The sequence below is a fragment of the Rattus norvegicus genome, chromosome 5, assembly GCF_036323735.1.
Source record: "Rattus norvegicus strain BN/NHsdMcwi chromosome 5, GRCr8, whole genome shotgun sequence".
Lineage (NCBI taxonomy): Eukaryota > Metazoa > Chordata > Mammalia > Rodentia > Muridae > Rattus > Rattus norvegicus.
Window position 1 is genome coordinate 138,188,220 of NC_086023.1, and position 24,965 is coordinate 138,213,184.

The 24,965-nt window shown below is 46.8% G+C and overlaps 2 protein-coding genes and 2 long non-coding RNA genes across 26 annotated transcripts in view; 2 read left to right on the top strand and 2 right to left on the bottom strand.

The window, feature by feature from the left end:
* Window positions 1-3,404: 3,404 nt before the first annotated feature.
* On the bottom strand, window positions 3,405-21,406 carry Ppih (peptidylprolyl isomerase H). Of its 3 annotated transcripts, none has more exons than NM_001399453.1 (10): window positions 21,272-21,361; window positions 21,029-21,093; window positions 20,686-20,709; window positions 20,382-20,426; window positions 19,311-19,353; window positions 18,847-18,939; window positions 13,946-14,033; window positions 13,205-13,245; window positions 12,528-12,616; window positions 3,405-3,576 (listed from the first exon to the last, which is right to left on the bottom strand). In NM_001399453.1, the coding sequence occupies exons 1-9, from the start codon at window positions 21,335-21,337 to the stop codon at window positions 12,548-12,550; spliced, it is 534 nt and encodes a 177-aa protein (NP_001386382.1). In that variant the 5' UTR covers window positions 21,338-21,361; the 3' UTR covers window positions 3,405-3,576; window positions 12,528-12,547. The 3 variants fall into 3 exon arrangements, with proteins under 3 accessions (NP_001386382.1, XP_006238833.2, XP_006238834.2); XM_006238771.5 differs by lacking the exon at window positions 3,405-3,576 and adding an exon at window positions 9,274-9,862 and having other exon boundaries at window positions 21,272-21,406; XM_006238772.5 differs by lacking the exon at window positions 3,405-3,576 and adding an exon at window positions 9,274-9,886 and having other exon boundaries at window positions 21,272-21,406.
* LOC134486981 (uncharacterized) lies at window positions 4,988-9,615 on the top strand. Its single transcript, XR_010066622.1, has 2 exons — window positions 4,988-5,191; window positions 5,641-9,615. It is a non-coding gene; the product is annotated as an uncharacterized LOC134486981 (long non-coding RNA).
* LOC134486982 (uncharacterized) lies at window positions 21,384-24,716 on the top strand. The gene is made up of 2 exons (XR_010066623.1): window positions 21,384-21,453; window positions 24,391-24,716. It is a non-coding gene; the product is annotated as an uncharacterized LOC134486982 (long non-coding RNA).
* The window catches only part of Ccdc30 (coiled-coil domain containing 30), a 93,399-nt gene continuing 92,281 nt past the window's right edge, over window positions 23,848-24,965 (bottom strand). For 18 of the 21 annotated variants that reach the window (XM_039111208.2, XM_039111213.2, XM_063288612.1 and 15 more), the window contains 2 exons: window positions 24,564-24,631; window positions 23,848-24,207 (listed from right to left, as the gene is read on the bottom strand). In XM_039111208.2, coding sequence (XP_038967136.1) covers window positions 24,009-24,207; window positions 24,564-24,631 — 267 coding nt within the window. In that variant the 3' untranslated portion in view covers window positions 23,848-24,008. Of the gene's footprint in view, window positions 24,310-24,563; window positions 24,632-24,965 lie in introns of all 21 variants that reach the window. The other 3 variants (XR_005504969.2, XR_010066618.1, XM_063288605.1) reach the window with 2 other exon arrangements.

The following is a 24,965-nucleotide window of genomic DNA, read 5'->3' on the forward strand; positions in this document are numbered from 1 at the left end:
TGCTAGTCATCCCCCTCACCACCACCATCAGTTTGTTAGTCCTTGAATCCCCTCAAATACAATTCTGGTTTCTGCTTTTAAGGAATGCAAGGGGGCACATCCCAGGAATGTCCTTTGCAAAATAGCTCCCCCTTTGTTCCCCTGTAGTCACAGGCTCTGATTTAGAAACACACCTTGACCCACCCACCCAGGCATCCTAACCCCAATCCATACATCAGCATTTACATCACAGTCAACTCTTCCAGGCCTTCCTTTAAGAGAGAGTCTCAGCTCTGGGTGGCCTGGAACTACGAAGACAGGGCTGGCCTCAAACTCATATACACTTGCCTCTGCTTCCCAAGTGCCCGGTGCCTTCAAAATGTTAGTATTTTTGTGTCTATGGTGTGCACGTGTCTGTGTGTGGGTCTCTGAGCACTATGGCTCGGATGTCAGTCCTCACTTTACTGGTGCCGAGGCGCTTCTACCATGGCTGCACATTTCAGGCGAGCTGGCAAGCGTCCCTAGAACTCTGTTTCAACTTCCCATCTTGCTGTTCACGCACTGGGATTATAAACACATCTGGCTCTTAGATGTGTTCTGGGGAGCTCAACTGACACCATCATACTTGCCCAGGAAGGCTTTTATTGGATGAGCCATCGCTCCTGCACCTGAAAAGCCTGCTCCAAGTTTCTATTTTATTTTTTAAATAAAATTTTATTTTTTATTTAATTTTTAAATTTTACCTCTTCTCTCCCTTTCACCTTATCTCTCCACTCTACCTGAACATCTGGTTCATATAACATATAGATTGGCCATCTAGTAGATATTAGATACTTAGTTTTTCCAGATGTTAGGAACACAGCAGTTACAAACAAAAATCCTGCTAAAACTAGACACCAGACCACACTTCCTGCTTTTACCACCTGCCTGGCTCCTGTCATAAGCATGGGCCCCATCTTACTCATTACTGTGTCAGCAGAGACCAGCAGGGCAGCCGCACCAGGTGTCAGTGAGCTCAGCTGCACAGCCCATCACAAGAATACCAGATGTGCACAGCTGTCCCATCTTTCCCATCTCAGGACAATTCCACTCTGTCCAGTCACTTACAGCCCTCTGCTTAGCATGAGTATTTCTTATGCTCTCTGAAGTCTGTTTACAAAGCTACAGGAAATTGCTCAGGGCCTTTCTGTATTTCACCACCTTGTCCCTGGAACACAGAAAGGGCACTTTAAGACAGGTTCTGGTCTAGAATTTGACCTGGTTCATCTGCCTATATAGCTAAGGAATCTTTGACCATGAGATGGAAGAAAAGAGGGGTTGGGGATTTAGCTCAGTGGTAGAGTGCTTGCCTAGGAAGCGCAAGGCCCTGGGTTCGGTCCCCAGCTCCGAAAAAAAGAACCAAAAAAAAAAAAAAAAAAGGGGGGGGGGGCTGGGGATTTAGCTCAGTGGTAGAGCGCTTACCTAGGAAGCGCAAGGCCCTGGGTTCGGTCCCCAGCTCCGAAAAAAAGAACCAAAAAAAAAAAAAAAAAAAAAGAAAAGAAAAGAGGAATGGGTGGGTATGGTGGCACATGGTTGTAATCCCAGCAAGTAGGAAGAAGAGGCAGCAAGAACCAGCCTAGTCTACACTGTGAGTTCCAAGCTACTCAAGGCTACATAGCAGACCCCGTCCTTCCAAAATATAGAAATGAATACAATAGATACCTCAGGAAAGTTGCATCATAGCAGCTTTCTTTTTGTACATGTGCTTTTGAGAGTGTCTTAATACATAGCCTGGCAGTCCTGGAATTCAGGCTGCTCTTGGAAAGTCACAGAGATCTGCCTGAAAGGTACGTACCACCACACCTGGCTCAGAGTAGCTCTCTCATCCAACATTACGCTCCTAAGAAGGGGAATCTTTATATGTTGGATTATTCCCTTTCCAAACATGTATTTTTTTCTTTTTTAAAGATTTATCTATTATATATGAGTACACTGTAGCTGTCTTCAGTCACACCAGAAGAGGGCATCAGAACCCATTACAGATAGTTGTGAGCCACCATGTAGTTGCTGGCATTTGAACTCAGGACCTGTGGAAGAGCAGTCACTGAGCCACTAAACTACTACCCACCCCCCCTTTTTTAAACACTTTCCAAGGAATGTTATTTGTATCTGTTCTCTATGTGTTTGTGTCTTGAAACAAAGTCTCACTTAGCCAAGGTTGCAGAGTTCCTCATTCTCCTGCCTTCACCTCCCAAGGGCTGGGATTACAGGTATGTTACCACACCCATCCATTCTGTCCTCCCCTGGATCACATGATGTAGCTCAGGCTGTCCTTCCCCTGCCTCAGGCTCAGTGCTGAGACTAGAAATGTACTACAATGCCTTCTCACTGACCTTGACCCTCAGCAGCACCGAGGTAACTATGTGACACTCTTTTTTTACTGAAGAGAAAACTGGGATCTGAGAGAATATAAACTTCCCTTGAGACCTCCCCAGCTCGGTTGGAGAGGTAGCTTAGTGGTTAAGAAGACTGTCCGTCAGGAAGTCCTGGGTTCAATTCCCAGCAACCACATGCAGGAAATCTGATACTCTCACACAAGCAGGAAAACACCAATGCATATTTATAAACCTCTGTGGAGAGGGGATTCGAGGGTGGGGGGCTCAATTCTCTCCTAGCTATATGGGTCTCTACCCTCTCAAACCACCATCCCACAAACATGGAGCAGTTTGTTGAGCCAAGTCGGCAGTTTGTACAGGACTCAAGTTAGTTGGTTAAGCTGGGATATCCTGGACTACCTAGAGCTACTTTTGTCCATCAGTGTGAACCCGAAAAGACCCTGCAACTGGTGCAAGTTGGAGGCTTTGATAACACAGCACTTGGTTCTTCATGCTAGCTCCTGAGAGACAGAGGCGAGGTGACAGGACAGATCATTACAGCGTCTTAGAAACACACACCAGCTCTCCTGAGGTCTGGCTGGATCTGCCACCTTCCTAGTCCTGACCCAGACAGGCACAGCTTTCCCTGATTCCCCCCCACCCCCCTCCCTCCCGAAGCTGGGGACCGAACCCAGGGCCTTGAGCTTGCTAGGCAAGCGCTCTACCACTGAGCTAAATCCCCAACCTCTCCCTGATTTCTTTTAAATGCAGGCCATGACCAAATCTGCTGTTACTTTTCCTGGTACTTTGGGTTTCCTTATTTTTTTCTGGTTTTGGGATTAAAGGTCTGTGTCACCAGCCAGCTCTGGACACTTTTCATTTAAACTTAAACTGTCCTATTTGAGTAAACTTTGGCTTTTTTTTTCTTTTTTTCTTTTTTTCCGGAACTGGGGACCGAACCCAGGGCCTTGCGCTTGCTAGGCAAGTGCTCTACCGCTGAGCTAAATTCCCAACCCCAACTTTGGCTTTTCTTGACTTTAAAAATGAGCAACACAAATAGTAACTACAGAATCCATGCATTAAAAAAACCCTTTATTTACAGTTCGAAATTTAAACAGGATTATTGGTTCTGATTTATGATACTTCCAGGTCCTGGATCACACACTGTGGAGACAGGGAAGCAAAGAGGCCAGTCCAGCCTGTCAGACTCAAGGGAGAATGTCACCCCAAAACAGCAGAGGACCTAAATGGTAGAGACAGGACTGTGAGGAGAAGGATAAAAGAACAGGAAGGGGACATTCCACAGAACAAGCACTCCCAACTCTTAAATCTTTTTCCTAAAGACTAGATTTTTTGAATCCCCAGGACCATGTGAAGACTGTGTGTGTGTGTGTGTGTGTGTGTGTGTGTGTGTGTGTGTGTGTGTGTTCACCTCTCGCTACTGTGTAGTATACATTAACTTGTAAATTGCATTTACTTATATATGTGAGGACATACATGTCATGGGATCAGTGGACTTGTGTGAGTTGGCTGTCTTAAGCATGTGGGTCCCAGGGATCCAACTCAGGTTAGCAAGTGGCTTCACCTGCTGCACGGCGTCACTGGCTTGCATGTCCTATCTCCATGCAAAGGGACCGACAAGAGTTCCAGATTCAATGACTAAGGCCACAGAGTTAACGGTGTGGGGCTTTCTGCATGGTCCAAGGGCTGTGTCTCCATCAGGCTTTGATGGCTAGCTGTGCTCAGAGGAAGGCCTGTCTACCCAGGTACTGCCATCATCTTTCTCTTACCAGTCCCCTTATGCAGCACACCTCTGCTAGGAGAGAGTGAGTTCTGGTATCACAGGTTCAGAAAGTTTACCCATGGCCCTCAAAGGGTGTAAGAATGCGTAAGTGCACCGTAAATAGCACTGTAATCTACAGCAGGGACAAAGGTCTGTGACACCAGGCACTGTGTTCTCAATATGATCCTTGCTTTAGGTGTTTTCAGTCGAGACAAAACCAGACATCTATTTGTGATAGATGCACTGTGTCACACGCTGTAATGGAACCTGGTGGAAAACACTGACAGACTGAACCCAGATGAGCTGGAGGGATGTAGGCAGGAATTCTGAACTGATATTAACCATAGGCAAGCTTTGGGAGGGAATGGTAAGACTTGGGATATCACATACACACACAGTGCGTGTTTCTATTAGAAGATGTAAGCTCAATGTAGGCAATTCAAACAGAAATAGGACATTAACTGAAAAAAGTCTTTGCTGTCGCTACTCAGCAGAAGTATCTACTATCAGCAGTGTGCTATTTAGCTCCACAGAAAGTTCTGAAACGTTCAACAGAGTGCCATGTTTGGCAGCATACTGGCTCTCAACAGTCGCTTTAGAAAGCTTGCCGATACACACAGGTCCCTCTTTTCTTTTTCAGAAGGCTCGGCAGTACTGCATAGAAGAGCCAAGCACGTAAAGACAACATGGGAGCCTGCCTTCAGACTGAAGCCCAGCATTCTACCTCTCGAGTGGCAGAGCTCCCCACTCTTAAAGCAGGGAATAGTGCACACGCCCAACAGGCAGGTAAACATGTGGGTGCCCTTGCAGGTATCTAGGGTGCTGGTCTCTTTATTATACTTGCTATATTTATAGTGCGGGCAATCTCAGACAGTTCAGCTGCATGGTAAGGTGAGCCTGTGAACACTGATTGGCATTTCCTCTTGGGCTGGGTTCTCCAGGGAAGGACACACCCTGTAATCCTCCATGCTGAGTCTTGCCACTATTACCGGTGAAAATTCACCAGAACCAGCTTTCTAACAATTCTTCTGGGAATTCGAAGCACATTGAAATATGAGGAAGAATACTCTGCAAGGTAACTCATACCTGTAATTTGGATGATCGAAAGGCTAAGACTGTCACAGCACCCCCACCCCAAAATTCAACTAGACAACAATTGTCTAATAGGTCCTAAAATCTACATGGCTGTCAACCATTACTGCACCCAAAACAAACCTGAGGTATAATAAAATACACTTCTGGGGTGCTGGAAAGATGGCTCAGTGGTTAAGAACTCTCACTTCCTGTTCCTTCAGAGGACCTGGGTTCAATTCCCAGTTCCCACATGGTAGCTCACGACTGTGTAGCTCCAGTTCCAGGAGTTCTGATGTTGTCTTCCAGCCTCCTTGGGCACCACGCATGCACATGGTGCACAGATATACTTGGGCAGAATACACAAAGTATTAAAGGAAAAAACACTTCTGGGAGGTTAGAGAAGCTTGTAAGCTTTCATCTGAATTCCTTATTTTCCTTAACGTGTCCTAGGTCTCACTATGAGGAAATTCTAAGTGGACAGCCATCTGCCAAGCTTCTCTACATCTTAACTCCCTGATGCCTTAAAACCCACGACAGCACTTTAAGAGAATACGTGTGCATGTTTTGCTTGCATGTAAGTATGTGCCCCACACAGGCACCCCAGGAGGTCAGAAGAGAGCAGCAGATCTCCTAGAACTGGACTTGCTGATGGCTGTAAGCTAGCTTCATATGGTTAAGTACTGAACCCGGATGCTCTGCTACAGCAACAAATGTCCCTAACTACTGAACCATCTCTCCAGCTCCTACAACCAGCATTTCTGTGGGTCCTAGGGTCCTGAACTCAGGCTCTCTTGAGCAAGCACTTTGCCTTCAAAATAAAGTGAGGTCATGCTATGCTGCTATGCTCGCCCAGGTTAAACTTGAATTCCTGGGTCAAGTGTGAAGTGGAAACTTCTGGTTTCTTTGGAAAGTCAGATATGTCAAATGATGTTTTGCTGGGGCACACAGGTGAAAGGACGTTTTGCTAAAGTAGACATGAAAGAATGTTTCACTGAAGCAGACACAGAGAAAAACACACCAAAAACCTCTGGTGGTGTTGAGGGCTTCTCGCTGCTTCGTTAGACTTGGGCAGAGTGATGTGAGCTGATATTGACTCACGTGGCGTTTTGCTGAGGCAAGACTCGTGGGAGGACATGTGATGTTGGGAGAAAGTGTACGACTCAGTGGACAGTGACAGTGGGCTTGCATAGCTGGCTTTGCAACGCATCTCTTGTCTTCGCTGATCTTCACTTCGTTGAGGCATGGCAGAACTTCCCTTGGCATCCCTGCCAGTCCCGGTTGTTCCTGGGTGATGCCACTGCTGCTGATTCGTCTGCCATCCTGACTACTGGACTGGACTGCTGGTATCCTGACAATTGGAGACTGAAATCACCCCAAGGAACTACTTCTAAACCGCAGACAGCAGAGCCTCTTGGTTTCCTCTGGATAGACCTGCCGATGCTGATTCTTGTGAACTGCACTGATTATATCCTGACAACAGATTGGATTTGCCCCGAAGAACTATTTCTAAACAAGTTCACTTCCCCAGTAACCTAATAACCTCTTTCTCTCTACCTCTGGTGGGTGATGTGCTGACTAGAAAGGAGGTTAAAGCATTTAAGAACTCTTATTAAAAGTAGATTTTGAGGGGTTGGGGATTTAGCTCAGTGGTAGAGCGCCTGCCTAGCAAGCGCAAGGCCCTGGGTTTGGTCCCCAGCTCCGAAAAAAAGAAAAAAAAAAGTAGATTTTGAGGGCTGGAGAGGTGGCTCAGTGGTTAAGAGCACTGACTGCTCTTCCAGAGGCCCCGAGTTCAAATTCCAGCAACCACATGGTGGCGCACAATGACATCTGTATTGGGATCCTGGTGCCCTCTTCTGTCGTACAGGCACATATCCAGGCAGAACACTGTATACATAATAAATAAATCTTTAAACAAACAAACAAAGCCTACACAGGTGACCCTCAGCCTCTGCAGTGGCTGGAAGTACCAGAATAACTGATGCTGGGTCCCTAGAATAACTGATGCTGGGTCCCTAGAATAACTGATGCTGGGTCCCTAGAATAACTGATGCTGGGTCCCTAGAATAACTGATGCTGGGTCCCTAGAATAACTGATGCTGGGTCCCTAGAATAACTGATGCTGGGTCCCTAGAATAACTGATGCTGGGTCCCTAGAATAACTGATGCTGGGTCCCTAGAATAACTGATGCTGGGTCCCTAGAATAACTGATGCTGGGTCCCTAGAATAACTGATGCTGGGTCCCTAGAATAACTGATGCTGGGTCCCTAGAATAACTGATGCTGGGTCCCTAGAATAACTGATGCTGGGTCCCTAGAATAACTGATGCTGGGTCCCTAGAATAACTGATGCTGGGTCCCTAGAATAACTGATGCTGGGTCCCTAGAATAACTGATGCTGGGTCCCTAGAATAACTGATGCTGGGTCCCTCAGTGTCAGCTCCAGCCCAGCAAGTTGGGGCTGGAGGACTGAATTGAAGCAGCCTACAACTCACTGTCTAAGATGGCTGTCACTACAACTACATACGATTCTTTTAAATTAAAACTAATAGACTAGATGTGATGATGCACACCTGCAATCCCAGCGCTCAGAGGGTGGGGGCAGGAGGATCAGAAATTCAAGGTCATCCTCAGCTACATAGCAAACCTGAGGCTGGATTACGTGAGACCTTACCTCAAAAGTAGCTGAGCACAGTGAGGCACGTTTATGATGAGCACAGTGAGGCATGTTTATGATTACACTTAGGAGGCAGAGGCAGGATTATCACAGTTTGAGTCTAGACTGGGTTACAGTGAGTTCTTGGTCTGCAGGCTAAACTAATGTTTCAAACTCCTCCCGCCCCAGCCTGGCCACAGTGGCGAAGTTTCACATGCTTAAACATCCCTAGCTCTAGTGTCTAGGTACAGTTCCAGGCATGCATTTCTATCACTGCAGACAGGGCTGCCCATTGGACTGTCCCGCTCTAGCAGGCCTCTGGAATGTGAATGGCCACTGAAGAATTTGTTCCCTTTGGGCTACAAGAGGGACTTTGACAGAGAAAGATGTAAATGACTTTTGCTAATAGTGGGGAGGCGGGTTAATAATTCATAAAGCCCCAAGACTTTCCAGTTTGTAAAGAACTGTACCAAAAGGAGACTGCAGTGGAGAGGGTTTTGGCTTGTGGTGTTGGGCATTGAATCTTGTGTCAGACAAGGATTCTATCACCAAGTTACGGCCCCTATGCCCCTAACATAAAGAGTTCCTGGCCAAATCTAACTCCCCACTCCTACTCAACTTCTGAGACAGGGTCTCTCTATCTAGCCTTGGTTGTCCTGGAACTCACTGTGTAGACCAGGCTGGCCTCAAGCTTAAAGAGATGTTCCTGTTTCCACCTACTGAGTGCTGGGATTAAAGGTATGCACCACCACTTCCAGTTCCAGACAAGTTTTTAAGAATCTATTACAAAGCAAAGTGGTGAACCCTCATGGGATTGGAAAACAACAGCCAAAGGGACCAATGCAGACATAATCCACACAGGCATGACTAGAGACCTAAATTTTTAGGTAGATTATATATTTCTTAAATGTCCTTTGAGTCTTTATGTAATCTTCTATCATCTAGTGGTGATCAGGGATCAGTATATGAACTCTTCCTGAGAACAGGAAATAGCCAGCTCTGGAAGTGGGAGCAGGTTGAGCCCAGGGGAGCCCCCGCTGTGGCAGAAAGGTTCATGGTATCTGTTCATCCTGAGAAGGAAACCATTTGTCTAGGCAAGCAAGGTCCACATGTAGCTCCCAGCATGCACTTGTGCTTTCCTGCCTCAGCACTGCTTACCCTAATGCCCTTTCTAGAGTGCCTGGTATTCTCTCCAACACCGTATGCAGTAAATCTTTCTGAATGCCTGTAAATTCCAGATGCTCTGAGCACAAGCCTATAACAGACGATGATGAGACAGTCACTGGAGTTGTTTGGTATTTGACTAGATCTCTATGTGAAAAAGAGACTGGCAGCCATGTTGCTGCATGCCTTCCGCAAGGCACAAGGAAGACAGGGCATCTCCATGAGTTGGAGACAGGCTAGTCAAGGTGATATAGTGAGACCCTGGCCCCGGTGCAGGTCTTTAATAAGGGTTCTTAAACGCTTTAACCTCCCTTCTAGTCCACCACCCACCAAAGGTAGAGGGAAAGAGGTTATTAGGTTACAGGGAAGTGAACTTGTTAGAAATAGTTCTTTGGAGAAAATCCAACTGTGCTGTCAGGATATAATCAGTGCAGTTCACACGAATCAGCATCGGCAGGTCTATCCAGAGGAAACCGAGAGGCTCTGCTGTCTGTAGTTTAGAAGTAGTTCCTTGGGGTAATTTCAATCTCCAATTGTCAGGATACCAGCAGTCCAGTACAGCAGACAAGATGGCAGACATGAATCAGCAGCAATGGTGTCACCCAGCAGGAACAGCCAGACCTCCGATGAATCAGCAAGTGTCAGCAGGAGGGACCAGTGCCCACATGGATACCAAGTGCAGTTCTCTGCTGTGCTTCTCTCAATGAAGTAAAGATCCCACAAGTCTTGCTTCAACAAAACACCTCACGAGTCAGTATCAGCTGACATCACTCTGCCAATCCGTCCAAGTCCGAGGAAGCGGCAAGAAGCCGCCAAAACACCACCAGAGGTTTTTTGGTGCATTTCTTTTTGTGTCTGTTTCAGAAAACATCCTTTCACCTGTGTGCCCCAGCAAAACATCACTTGACACAACTGACTTCCCCCAAACCCAGAAGTTCCACTTCACCCTGTGGGTGCTTTGCAGCCCTGAGCCGCAGCCCAGCTTTTTTTTCACTGGTGGCCAAGAAGCTGCTGCCCTGGCTTGCCTCAACCTTGCGGCGAGCTTGGCCTCCAAATACCGACATTGTAAGTACATCTCTCTACACCCAGCCCCAACAAAAGGCTACATTTGTTTATTTTGCACACGTGCATATGGTTGTGCAAAACCACAACACGTGTCCGAGAACATTTGCAGTAGTAAGTTCGCTTTCCTCCACGTGGTCTTGGGGATCAAACTCAGGTAGACAAGCTTGGTAGGCGGAACCTTTACCTGCCCCTGAGCAGGCTTCATCTGTCCTCTCTCACATAGTGTCTCACTAAGCTGCCAGACTAGCTTTGAATTCATTCTCAAGTCCAGATGGCCCTTAATCTTGTCATACTCTTATCCCTCTCTCCCTGGCTAGGATTACAGAATTACAGATGTGTAGCATCATACTCAGCAAAAAATAAGAAAAAAAAATTTTTTTTTCTGTGTAGCTCTGGCCGTCCTAGAACTTGCTCTGTAGTCTAGGCCAGCCTCGAACTCAGAGATCTGCCTGCCTCTGCCTCCTGAGTGCTGGGATGAAAGACTGTCCCACACATAGCTAGGTGTGGTAATATTTTATCTCAGCAATAAGGAGGCTGAGGCAAAGAACCAGGTATGGGTGGAGAGATGATGGCTCAGTGGTTAGTGGCACTTACATTCTTACAGAGGACCCAGTACTCACACTCAGTAGCTGACAACTCCTGGTACAAGCTCTAAGGAGGTAAATTAACTCACATGCACACACCCCCAACCCAGACACATATACAATTAAAAAAGAGGGGGAAAAAAGCAAGAGGAATACTATAGCATGATGTCATTTAAGAAAAAACAATCTGGGGCTGGAGAGATGGCTCAGTGATTAAAAGCACTGACTGCTCTTCCAGAGGTCCAGAGTTCAATTCCCAGCAACCACATGGTGGCTCACAACCATCTGTGATGGGATCTGATGCTCTCTTCTGGTGTGTGAGTAAAGATACAGTGTACTCACAAAAAGAAAAAGTTTTAAGGAAAAACAATCTTCCCCAAAACAAACTGACAAAAGGTGAACACACCTCACTGATCAGTGACTTCTGAGAAGGACAGCTTCTACATCGTTATTCTGGTGTTAAAGTCTTCACATGGAAATTGTATTATGCTATTTGTGCAAATAAAAATAAAGGAGTGCAGGTTGGAGAGATGCCTCAGTGACTAAGAGCATTTGTTGTTCTTACTGAAGACCCAGGTTCAAATCCAAGCACCCACACAATGGCCTACAAGCACTTACAACTCCAGGATATCTGATGTCCTTTTCTGGCTTCTGTGGACACCAGGCATACGAGTGTTACACAAAGGGGAGGGAAAACACCCATACACATTAAAACAAACAGATGAAAAAAATCAAACAAGAAAACAAGGACTTTGGTGAAGGGTTTGCTCAGGGTGTTAGGGTGTTCTCTAAACCTTCTCAGATGATCCTCCTGCCTCAGCCTTTCAAGTAGCTAGGAGTAAAGGAGTACACCAACATGTCCAGCCAGTACCTCTGTGTGTGTGTGTGTGTGTGTGTGTGTGTGTGTGTGTGTGTGTCCATCTATAAAAGTGGGACCGAGGGTACAGCTCAGTGGTAGTGTACTTTGTGGAATACACAAACTTGGCTCAGTCCCCATCACTACAAATAAACTTTGTATGATTTAAAAGTTAGTCTGGAATTTGTACCAGGTATTACAAATATCATGTTGTGTATTTAGGATGTCTCACTTTTGGGGGTTCTTCCCTGAAGTGCTAAGGGCTGAAGTGTCAAGAGATCTGTAGTTTGGGAATGAGAACGAAAGCACCGAGGGCCACGAGTTAAGGAAGAGAAAGAAGACAGCGGAGGAGAGGATGTGGCATAGGAACGGAGGGAGGAGACAGCCTGTCCATAACAATGTCAATCACCGGTCACCCTAGCTGCAAGCTTGTGAGAGTGATTAATCAACATTTCCTCAACATTTCTGTAGGTTTGAAAAAAATGTAAAAGGCAAACCAAACACCATGGCTCCTCCCAGAGTGGACCGACCCATTTTCCCTAGTGTGCTCTAGCACCCAAGTCATTTTGCTTTACTAGCAGTCACCTCCAAGAACATGTCTTTCCTCCCGGGAGTGCTCTCAATTCTTTTTCAGAAAGCCCCAGTGCAAAGCAGCCAGTGGCAAGTATTAGGAGGAAGAGCCCCTGTGAACGCTGCATGTGAGGTCCACGCTTCCAAAGCTGGACACCAGTGTCAGTTCTGTGGACAGCATAGCATGTCTCCTGGCTCCCCAGGTTGGTCCCAGTACAAGGGAGTCAGGTCCTTCTCAGGGTGACATTGTATGAAGCAGTAAAAAGGGGAGTATTTGTAGTGTCCATCCTTTTTTGCTTCTCACAATGACCCTAAGGTTGACCTCCTCTCCTGACAATTGAGAAAACTTGCTCTGAAGGAGTGCCTGCTCCCAGCACACAAGCAGAGGGAAAGTCTCCCTCAAGCCATGATTCCTTTTCCTAGCCAGGAAGAAGAGAACACTTACCTGGTTCAGTCTTGTCTAGATTACATTTCCCCACACTGTGAGATCACCACTGGCAGTTTGGGCTTATTGTTGGGGCCTGTGGGAACATTCTAGAAAACAAAGCACAAGATCATGAAATGTACTCAGGCACTTGTCCAGTGCCTCATGGAACCTTTCATCCCCTATGGAAAGGTCCAAGATCAGACTGACATGAGGAGTGTGTCCTGACAGACAGTAAAATTTAACAGATCAAAGAGAAAAGGAACACCGAGAGGCCGTAGTCCCACACGGAATCATGTAGCCAGTCCGAAGAACACTGAAGGGACCCCGTTTATGGAGGGGGAGTCACAGAAGAGGGGCACCCGAACTGGGCCACGAAGGGTAGGTGAGATCCCATGAAGGAATTCCTTAGGTAGAGAGAAGCGCTGGAGCCAAGGCTTGGGGTGCGAAGGGCAGGAGGCACACACCTGTAGGACCTCCTTAGAGAAGAGCCAGGAGCTTGATGCCACTGGACCAGAGGAGACAGTGGCAGAGGGGTCATGGAGGGGCAGGCAGGGTACAGGTCACAAAGGATTCTGGTTAAAGAATGGGTCCAAGCTTGCTCTCTTTCCTAAAGGAGCCTGGAACTGTGAACGGTGGCAGGTGGTGTCAAAGACCAGCTCCTCAGTAACAGGCACGAGACACCCATCAGGACCTACCTCAATCTTCCTCATCACTAGAAGTCCATCAATGATTTTCCCTGCAGAAGAACATGGAGTAAGGCTCCCTTCTTGTTGTGAGCAGTGTTTTCCAGCTCCTAGTACCCACGTTCAATCAGAATCTCATCAGACCCCTTACAATGTACGGAAGCTCACTCGCCCAAAGTCATAGGGAATATACACGGGAACTAGGGTACAGGCTTGGAAATGAGTGACCCCCAAACCCCACTCCTCCATGCTGCCTCTGGGGCATTTCTTTAACTTCACAAGTATTTATTGGGATACTCTTGTCTTTCCCCTGAGTTCTAGACAACCTTCGTGTCCATCTGTCCTGCCATCCCCACCATGTCCATCTGTCCTGTCCATCCCCACCATGTCCATCTGTCCTGTCCATCCCCACCATGTCCATCTGTCCTCCCATCCCCACCATGTCATCTGTCCTGTCCATCCCCACTATGTCCATCTGTCCTGTCCATCCCCACCATGTCCATCTGTCCTGTCCATCCCCACCATGTCCATCTGTCCTGCGCATCCCCACCATGTCCATCTGTCCTGCGCATCCCCACCATGTCCATCTGTCCTGTGAATCCCCACCATGTCCATCTGTCCTGTCCATCCCCACCATGTCCATCTGTCCTTGCCTAGAGCAGCTACTGCAGCTGAGCACATCCAGTGGCTGTGGAGACTGGATCCTGTGGCCGGCCCTAGTGACTGAGACGATGGAACGGGAGTAAGACTTACCAAACACTACATGCTTTCCATCCAGCCAATCACACTTAGAACACGTGATAAAGAACTGGCAGCCATTTGTACTGGGACCACTGTTTGCCTGACGGAAACAAAATACACCTACATTAAGTTTCTCTGGCCACTTTAGGTGGTTTCCCACAAAGTCTGCAGCTCTAACTACAACCTAACTGAGCACCTATTAGGAGCCCAGACCTAGACAAGGACACAGGATAAATAGGACACAGAGTCTTTAAACAGTTTACAGTCATTTTAGTGTCAAGTTTTGTAGGTGTCAGTTCTCTCCTTCCATCCCATGGGTCCTGGGGATTGAACTCAGGCCATCAGACTGGGTGGTAGGCACCTTTACCCACGGAGCCCCAGTGAGGTTTGTAATAGGAATGACTGTTCATCTAAAACAAGCAAACACAAGATTTATTTAAGTTTTTAGGTTAGCATACAACAAAGTGATGGCTTTAATTAAGGCATATATATATATATATATAATGTTCATAATATGTACATATATAATGATACATATTATATTATATATAATATTCTGTTCTTATTTATTCTCTTCCCCTAGACCCTCTCATCTCTCTAGCTAATTCCTTTACTTTTCTCTTCTTCCTGCAGAAGAACATGGAGTAAGGCTCCCTTCTTGGTGCAAGAAGAAGGGGAATGGTTCCCTCTTCGCTTCTTTTTTCTTTTCTTTTCTTTCTTTTTTTTTTTTTTTCTTTTCTTTTTTTTTTTTTGAGACAAGGTTTCTCTGTATAGCTCTGACTATCCTGGAACTAGCTCTGTAGTTTCTGACAAACCATGCTAGCCTTGACCTCAGAGATCTTCCTGCCCCTGCTTCCTAAGTGCTGGGATTAAACGTGTGTACCACCACCACCCCACTCTTTTTTTTTTTTTTTTTGGTTCTTTTTTTCGGAGCTGGGGACCGAACCCAGGGCCTTGCACTTCCTAAGCAAGCGCTCTACCACTGAGCTAAATCCCCAACCCCAACCCCACTCTTTTAAGCTTTCTAAAAACTATGTGTGTCTGCACACGCTTGTGCACATGTACCTGGTGTCTGAGGTCAAAGAATGGCTGTGTGGCATAAATTCTCCAACTGTACCTTGACATGGGGCTAGGACTGAACTTAGGCTCTCAGGGGTGTGCAGTAGGTGCCTTTATCCCTGTCTCTACTTGCTGAGCTATCTTACCACACCCCTTTCCCTCCTTACAGGACTTAGCGTTGTTATTGCCAATTAGTTACACCTGGACTATATTTACAAATTAGTTACCAGCTAAGAAGAGACACATTACCTATGAAACCAGCTGTCTGAAGTGGTTTTGCAATGTATTTAAATTTATTTACTTGTATGTGTCTGCCTGTGGAAAGCTTATGTGCACCACATTCATGCAGGATCCTCAGTAGCAGTTGTTCGCAGCCTGAAATAGAGCTGGGAACCAAACTTGGGTCCTCTGCAAGAACAGAAGTGATCTCACCACTGAGCCACCCTTCTAGTCCCTGCACTGTCCCAAGTCTTTCATTGCTGAATTTCATTTTTTTTTTTTTTTATTGAGGGGAGAGGAGATTGAGAGAAGGTCTCATGTAACCTAAACTGTCCTAGAACTCAACTGTGTACACAGTCCTGATCCTCCTGCCTCAAGCGCTTATGTGCCATGCTTATGCTGTGCAGTGCTAGAAACCAACATGCTACTGAGCCACTGCCCACCTCCCCCCCTGAGAATTCGAAACTTTGTAGCCACATCTCTTCCCCTTTCTCCCCCACCCCTCCTTTCTATCCTACAAACTGTCTGCTCAGAGGCAGGCTCAATTTGTTTTGTCGCCTCCCCCTCCTAAAAAATAGGGTCTCATTTCTGTAGCCCAGGCTGGCACCAAACCATCAGAGTTGTGGAGATCGGCCTCCTGAGTTTTAGAATAACATGAATGAGCTACCACGATAGCCTTGTCTCCCCCTTTTTTTGTGGTATTTAGGGCCTCGCACACACTGAGTGACACTCTGGCACTGATTATATGCCCAGTCCTGAGACAGAACAGCACTGCCCTCAACTCAAGATCCTTCTGCCTCAGCCCCGCAAGCAAGCAGAGATCAGGCAAATGCACCATGCTCAGTTTCAAAATAATCTTTACACTAACACACTCAATACCATAGCACAAAAGAACAGGCTGTGATCATAACTGCCTTCTGCTAAGTCCACTTTCATCCCTCAAACCTACACTGAGCTCCTGCAGTGTTGCCTTACGACAGTGTCCATGTAACTACACAAAGATTTGGGGGAAAGAGAGACAGGAAATAGAAAAGTGAAAGTGCTATTACTCAAAGACACACAAAGTGGGCATAGGCGCCCATGACTATAACCCCCAAAATGTGAGATGGAGGGAAGAGAACCACAAGTTCAAGGCCATCCCGGTGGTGAGGATAGAACACTACTATAGTGACTTCAATGACAGCCTGGGGGGTGGGGTATGGGTGAGCAGATTTTACAGAACACCACTACTACAACAAGAGCAGAACTCACACTGAATGGGGCACCAGCTTTAATCAGACATAATATGAATGTGAAATGGCCGGTTCTATGTTTAAGCATGAAGCAGGGAATGTCTCGGGTCACCTCCAATCTGAGATTGTATATTACACCTCGGAAATCTCTTTCATCTTTCTTTTCTTTAACCAGGCTGGGAATTGAACTTGGGTCCTCACACATATAAATAATCTAACCATTCAGTAGACAGAAGCAGGAGGATGGAGGTGGACTGAAACCAGTTTGACCTATGGAGCTTCCAGGTCTGTCAGGGCTACACAGTGAGACCATGTCTCAGAAGAAAGCTGGGATGTTTGCACATGTACTCCTGAGCTTCTCCTGCATAGGAGGAAGAACCCCCTCCTGTCCACTCGGCCAGCTAAAGTAGTCTCCTGCTCTGGAATGGGCCCACATCCATCTACCTCAACTCTGCTGTTCTTACAGAATCCTTTGCCAACAGACAGTGTGGAACAGGGCCTCCCTCTGTTCCTCTGGACACATCTTTATTCTTCCTTTCTGGTGGTATAGCTTATGTCCAGGGAATAGCCCTGCAGCAGCTAACACAGACTGAAGCCCAGAACTCCACCAGTGACTGTGCGATCTTAGTTCACTGATGCAACCTGCCTGAGCCTCAGTTTGCTCATTATCTCAATGGGACATTCTGTATGAAAATGAATTAAGGCAGGTAAGGTGCTGAGTATCCGAGAGCCTTGGGCAGACATTCGCATAACTGTTCTGTTGCTCCTCTGCGTCTTTCTGTGGCAGGCAAGTGGGCCTTGAGATCAAGTGACCTGTCCCTGCCTTTGAAGAATTCATAAGAAAGAAGCCAAGACAACTATGCTACAGAAGGCTCTGGGACAGGCCAGTAAGCCCAGCTCCTTTGGAGGCTGAGGCAGGAGGACTGTTGAGCTCAGGATCTCCCTGGGATACAGAATGACTTCAAGGCCATCTTAAGCAATGGAGTGGGATCCTGCCTCAAAAGGAAAAGCAGAAAGAGGGCTGAGGGGCTGGCCAGAGGGTCAGAGGATAAAGGCGATCCTCCATAAACCTGACAACTTGAGCTTAACCCCTAGAATCCATGTAAAGGAGAGAGGAGAGAGCCAACTTCCAAAAGTTATCCTCTGACCCCCACATTCCCACACACTGGAAATATACTCTCAGCATCACGCACGCACAAACTCATAATAATAATAAATAAGCTGGGTGTGGTGGCCCCAGCACACAGAGGCAGGCACATCTATTTGAGTTTGAAGCCAGCCTTGTCTATATACCAAGTTTAATGCCAGTCAGAGGTACATGGTCAGATCCTGTCTCAAAACAAAACAAAAAGAATAAAGAGTTGCAAAGGGCTAGGCAGGACATAGCCTATCATACAGAGACCCTGGGTTCAATCTCCAGCACTACAAAAGCAGGAGGGAATCACATGAAGCAAATGCCACCTGTCCTATCTGACTGTGTCTGTGTGTCTGTGTGGGCTTGGACTTTTGCAAAGCCTATGCACTAGATCCGAAACGCTTTCCTCTTATGGGGTTGGGTACCGGCTTCCTGTAAAGACTCAGATCTTTCCCCTCTGGGAAGGCTTTCTCTAGGCCATTAGGGTCCTTTTATGTACCCTGAGGGGCCCTCACTTACTGTACTGACGGCATGAACTATTCTGTACTGGGCTGGTCACCTGCATGTGCATTTGTTGTTAGACCCTACATGTCACAATGTCAGAGGTCGTGTTTACAGCTTTACACTTTGCCATGAGGTCTGACATGGAGCAGCTGTGACAGAACCTTTCATTTCATAAACGCCTGAGAAGATGTGTGCACAGAGCATATCCATGTAAATACTGGGACCAAGGAGGTGAGGAGTGGGGCACGGATAGCAGGGGTGGGAAGTAGGGGCAGGAGGAGTGAATAAGGGAAGGGAGGAGGGAGAGTGAGCAAGGTGACATGGGCAAGCAATGAGCAGAGGTGGGCTGGATGGAGGTAGGAGGGGTCCGAGCAGGGATCAGGAATTGGGGAGAGATATCTAGGTGTGGGGATAGAAATGATGAGCACGGAGAGGGGAAAGCAGGTGTGTAGTCAGGATGCAGCTATGCCGGCGAGTGACTCACGGCAACCAGGGCAACAACAGGTGAGCACCAACCGTGGAAGCCCATTGAACACTGAGGCAAAAGCCCAGTCTTGGTACATATAAAGGCACAACACAAGTCAGAGCTTAGTCTGCTTTCTACAGCTGTGAAAGCCCACCCAACAAGATCAAACCACACTGAGGAAGGAGGAGGGGCTAGGTGCAGGTGAGGCCTAATTCCAAGGGACAGAACTGGGTGTCAAGGCACCAGAAACCAGTCAGTAATCTAATCTAACCCCAAATCTTAACTGAACCTCACTTACCATGGAAAGCAGGCCTGGAGCCGAGTGTCTAAGTTTAAAATTTTCATCTGCAAATGGACCCCGGTAAATACTGGCGACTCCAGTACCATCGCCCTGAGTAGAGAAGAGACACATCAGTGGCCTGGAGTGTTGGGCACCCTGGAAACCAGATGATAAGGCCGGGGAGAATGGTCCACAGGTAAGGGGAGCCAGCCAGCCAGCTGTCCTAGCTGAACCAAGCAGCTTTTCATCTAGTGCAACCTTGTCATGAGGCAACAAGATAGTGACTGACAGAGGGCGTCAGATCCCATTACAGAGGGTTGTGAGCCACCATGTGGTTGCTGAGATTTGAACTCCGGACCTGTGGAAGAGCAGTCAGTACTCTTAACTGCTAGACCATCTCTCCGTCCCTTAGCTATTATTCTTAAATCTCAAGACTGGGCCTTGCTGGAAAAAAATTAACAAAGAAAAAAAGCAGTACTTACATTAACAAAATCTCCACCCTGAATCATGAAATCCTTTATGACCCTGAAAGAGAGTTAAAAAAAATCCTGAGGGAAGATTCAGTGGTTCAGCCACTGAAGTGGTAGATTAGCATGTCTTCTGGAGTTCAGTGTTTATCACTGAGGCTTAGAGAAAGTCTTTGTCCCTGGGGTGAGCCAGCTGAGGGATTAACAGTTTTAACTCAGGGGCCCCTTTTAAGTTGCCCTCAGGTGTATGAGTCAGCACCTCAACAACAGAAAGGAACTGAAAACCTGGCAGAGACACACCTACAGTCACCAAAGGAAAACAAAACAACATCATCAAAAAACCACCTCACTTTGGGGAAAGAGAACACAACGTGAATGGACTGCTGCACACACTGAAACTCGAGGATGATGTCAGCTAGTGTACCCAGGTCCTTAGCTTTGCTTAGCCTCTTTTCCCTACCTTGCAGAATTCAGAAAACACATCATAACACCTCACAAGAATGCCAGGGGAGGATTACAGACTGCAGCTCTAAAACCCTTGATATGGGAGACAATGGACATTTTCAGGATTAAAATGGAGCAACTTCTGTCAAACTCATAAGTAAACATAGAAAGCCAGGAGATCGTGAAGGTCAGGTTCCTACAGACGACTGCCTGGTAACAGTGGTTACCGCAAAGTCTCTGCTAAGTCATAACCCAGAACCAGGGAGGGTTCAGCGGGTAAAGTGCTTGCTGTGCAGCCTAAGGATCTGAGTTTAGATCTCTAGGAACATGTGGACATGCTCCTGTACTGAACAGGTACTGAGTAGGTACAGAGTGCTTTCCCTGGCACTGTTTCTACAATCAATATGACATAAAGTCAGGCATGACTTAAGGCACTGTGCACAGACTACATGGTGCTGAGTACCGAATCCAGGGTCTTATGAATGCTGGGCAAATTCTCTACCAAGCTACAGCCTCAGCCCTGAACATGCCATTTAAACAACAGACTTAATCCTCCACAGGTTTTGGATTCAGGTGTACAGGACTGCCTGTACAGATACCAAGAGATGACTGCATTTCCAGTTTGCCAAAAGCCTTCCTTACCTGTGGAAGGTGCTTCCTTTGTATCCTATCGGAACGCCGTCTTTTCTGTAAACACAAAGGAAGACACTAGGAATGATGAAAAATAAACGTGGGTCTTCCCCATTTAGGATGCACGAGAGGCTAAGAGGACTCTCACTAAGATCTGGATGGGAGAAGAGATAAAGAACACATCCAAGGAGTCATCTTCTCTCTGCATATCATCTTTCATTACTAGAGACCTGTTCATGGTTCTCCAATACCCTCACCAAACGTCCAGGTCACCCTTCAGGAGTTGGTGGAGAAGTCAAACACATCTGAGACTGACCTGAATTCTCCAGTGCAGAACTGCCTAAAAAGAAAGAAATCAAGAAAGAAACAGTGAACGATTCAGCCGCCGTACCATCACTGCTTGGAGCACCTCTAATCTCTGGAGAGGAGAGTTCAAACACTGGGGCCAGCATGCCCACTAACTAACTGATCGGGCAGATGTCAGGGCACGTAGACTAGTGATTTAAGTTGATATGGGATCGGTCAAAGTCGGTAGCTATTTGGCCAGTGCAATACCCAGAGCACTACTCTAAGGCAATGAATAAATGAACAGAGGCAGACAAGGCAAAGACTGAACCGAGGGCTCAGCTCTGGTTCACTTGGAGCATACATATCTTTACCTAAAGTTCTCTGCCGTCTTAGGCACCACGTCTGCAAAGAGCTCGATCTTCATGCGACCAACTTCCTGCAAGAAACGGGAGATGCAATACTCAGCCCACGACCGCTGTCCATGCAGCTCGGAAGCTCCCACCTCCACCGCCTGACCCAGCCTATCTCGGGAGGGCTAGAAGGGCCCCCTCGGCTGCCTCCTTTACCCGAGTCCAGTCAGCCCGCACAGGCCCGCTGGGCCGCCCGCATCTCACCTGGCCGCCAATACTGACATCAAAGAAGACCACTGGATTGACGGGACTTGAATTTGCCACCGCCATGGCTTTGACTCGGAAGTAGAAGCCTAACTTCCGGTGACAGGTCCCGCGAACTTCATCGGAAACGCAGACGCAGTGGAAACAGTCCGCGGTTGCGCCCCGCCCCGGAAGTGTGGCAGGTACTGAGGGAATTTTAGCTGAGTTGGTCCGAGCTGCGGGAAGGAGCGCAGGCGTCTTTATCAAAGTCTATGGGCTTCTCCACTCTCTTGACTGTATTAGCGTAATACAAATGAATCTTTTGCAGACAGCTTTTCCCGAGCAGTCACACTTGGTGTCCTCTGTTACAGCCCATGAGAGGAGGACCCTCTGGGTCACATTCCATATTTTAAAATGGTATGTTATGTAGGGTTGACGAAGTCGCGATGCTGGAAATGTAATTTCATTCTTTTTTATGATTGTAAAATGTTTTTATTTTTTAATCGATTCACTTTACACCCCGAGATCGCTGCCCCCTCTCCTGGTTACCCCCTCCTACAATTTCTCCCCCATTCCCTCTTTACCTTTTCTTCTGAGAGGGTAGAGATCTCCTCTGGTTATCCCCCACCCCCATCAAGTCTCTGTAGGTTAGGCCCACTCTCTCCCACTGAGTCCAGACAAGGCAGCCCAGCTAGAAGAAACAGCCAGGCATCTTTTGGGATAGCCTCTACTCCAGTTATTCTGGACTCACATGAAGACTGAGCTGCACATCTGCACTGTGTGCGTGTGCGTGTGTGTCTAGGTCCATCCTGTGTATGTTCTTTGGCTGGTGGTTCCGTCTCTGAGAGCCCCAAAAGATCAATGTTAGTTGACCGTTAGTTTTCCTGTGGAGTTCCTATCCCCTCAGAGGCCCTCAACACTTCCCCCAACTCTTCCTTAAGAGTCCCCAAGCTCCATCCAATGTTTGGCCATGGTTCTCTGCATCCTTCTGAGTCAGCTGCTGGGTAGAGTGTCTCTCAGAGAACAGCCATGCTAAGCTCCTGCCTGCAAGCATAATAGAGTAGTATCATTAATAGTGTCAGGGATTGGTATTTGCCCATGGGATAGGTTTCTAGACTCATTTCTGTCACAAGCTTTTAGCTCATTTGATATAGAAAGTTTCAGGTTTTAAAACCTTTGTGCTAGTAATTTCACTTTCCAGTTAATCTCTTATTGTCCTTATTCAAGTATGTGTTTATTTGGGGACTTAAAAAATTTTTTTTATGTGTAGTGGTGTTATGTTTGTCCGTCTGGTGCCCCTGGAGGCTATAAGAGGGTGTCAGATCCCCTAGATTGACAGAACTTGAATGACAGACAGTTGAGACAGATGGATGTAGGGAATTGACACTGGGTCCTCTGGGAGAATAGCTCTCGGTGTTTGGGAACTTTTGAGATAGCATTTCATGTTATATCAGGGTCAGTTTACCCTCAAACTTGATAGGCCAGCAGATAACCTTGAACTCCTGATTGTCCTGCCTCCACCTCCCAAATAACTGTAATTACAGGCTTGCTCCATCACACCCCACTAATACATGAATTTTGATTTGAATTTTCTATTACATCTTTGAGAACTTCCTTCCAGTCCACTCGACTGCCCAATCTATCCACCTTGGTGTTCTGTTCTGACTTCCAACCCCTAGAGAAAAGGTGGTCTCCTTTCTACAGCTCATCAAGACCAATCTGTGCTGCCCACACATTCTTGTCTGTGTGGCCTCCCAATGAAGCAGGTGCTACACTATTAAAGCAGTTTGATTCTCCTTCTTCCTGCAGCTACCGAAGGCCAATAGCTCCTTGTAGTATTTGAATCGTATTATACATTTTTTTTTTCAAGACAGGGTTTCTCTGTATAGCCCTGGCTGTCCTGGTACTCGCACTTGTGGACTAACCCTGACTCAGAGATCTGCCTGCCTCTGCCCCCAGAGTTCTGGGATTATAGACATTTCACCATTGACTGGTAATAAAACATTGATTTAACTACATTTTTTGAGAGTGAATGTTCATATAGAGGTGAGGTTTGACACTGAACACCCTCCTCAAATTCTGTGGTCTTAGTATTAATATTTATTTCCACATATTAATGTGAGTAGGTATGCATACTTGTGCAAGCACTGAGGCCAGAAGAGGCCAGCTGTCATCTACCACCTATTAGGTTGAAGCAGAGTCTCTCCCTCAACCTGGGCTTCCGATTTTCTCTAGGGGTTGGAAGTCAGTAAGCCCCAGTGAACATCCACTCTCCTTGAAGCTGGGTGTGCAGGCATGTGCAGGGTACCTAGCTTGTCACATGGGTGTTGGGACACTCTGGTCCTCCTGAGCCATCTCTCCAGCCCCGGTTCTAAAAGAATATGGCAACCCATGTATGTGGTTCCAGCATTTGTGAGGCTGAGATAGGGGTTCCATTCCTAGCACCTACATGACACAGCTGTCTGCCAACTCCAGTCTCAGGAGAACCAATGCCCTCTTCTGACATATGCAGAGTATATGAACACACACGCAGACAAAACACCAATAGACAGAAAAGAATTAAAAAACCCATTATCAGTAGGTATATCAAACGATGATTCCATTTTTGAAAAATTTTAATGACTGTTTAAAAAGCGATTTTGAAGACTCCTTGTTGATGTCCAGGGTGTTCTGTGAGACGTCTCCAGCTCAGTTTGCACCTCTGTACCCAGGCTCTGACTTAGTAGGCATGATTAGTATTGTTTCAGATCCCGTGAGGTCATAGTTTTGGCTTCCGGTCCCCTTGTGTGTGGTATGTCTCCTTTAGAGAAGTCACATTGATGTATCCATTTTCTGAATCCTGTGACTGTGAAGGAGGCTCAGGCGACTTGGCCATTACTGTTGCTCCCTCCGACTTAAGCAGCTCAGTCTCCTCCTTGGGATTCTTAGCTGGCAATACCAAACCTGTCCCTGAGAAACTGAGAAAAGCCATGTGTGAGGACACCGATATTCAGACAACTTCCTGGTAGGAGCTTAGGGCTACGAGTCTATGGCATTGATAGGACTTTAGCTCGTTACAGCTGTCAAATCAAAGAGAAAACAAGAGTCACCGGAGGCCTGTGCTCGTGGATTATCCCCTGCCTGAAATCGGTATTCTGTAGGACTGGAAAGCCGGCGGGGAGAACACAGACTGGATGCAGATTCAAAAGCCCAATTGTAGGAGGAAAAGAACCCAAAACACCAAAGCTGTGTTTTTTTCAAGACAGCCACTCCGAACCAGTAAGGAGCCATCTTGGTTGTGCAGTTAATGGCGGTCTTGATGTGTTCAACTCACCTGGAGTTTTGTAACGGTAGTATCTTTTTGAGTATTTCAAATGCAGCGTTGTCAGTAATTACTGTTTCCTAAAAGAAAATATATATCTTTAAAAAGATATAATTATTTTTGCTTTGTGTGTGTCATATATATATATATATATATATATATATATATATATACACACATGTGTGTGTGTTAGATGTATGTATGTACGTACGTATGGGGTGTGTGTGTGTGTGTGTGTGTGTGTGTGTGTGTGTTAGATCCCCTGGAAATAGAGTTACAGAGGTGGCTGCTGAGAGGCCAAACTTACTCCGTCTTGGTCCCAGCCTCTATCTTAAAGAAAAAAGGCCTGAGAACCTGACCTGCAGCAGACCCCAAGCTGCACTCACATACCAGGAAGGACCCCATGGCTTGTCC

Bases quoted from the DNA above. Each gene is read 5' to 3' on its own strand.
- Ppih (NM_001399453.1), bottom strand. From the start codon at position 21,337: ATGGCGGTGGCAAATTCAAGTCCCGTCAATCCAGTGGTCTTCTTTGAT. The intron at 14,034-18,846 runs GTAAGTGAGGTT...TGTTTCCGTCAG, and splicing joins CTCCAGGCCTGCTTTCCATG to GCAAACAGTGGTCCCAGTAC. The intron at 12,617-13,204 runs GTAGGTCCTGAT...TTTGTTTTCTAG, and splicing joins TAGTGATGAGGAAGATTGAG to AATGTTCCCACAGGCCCCAA.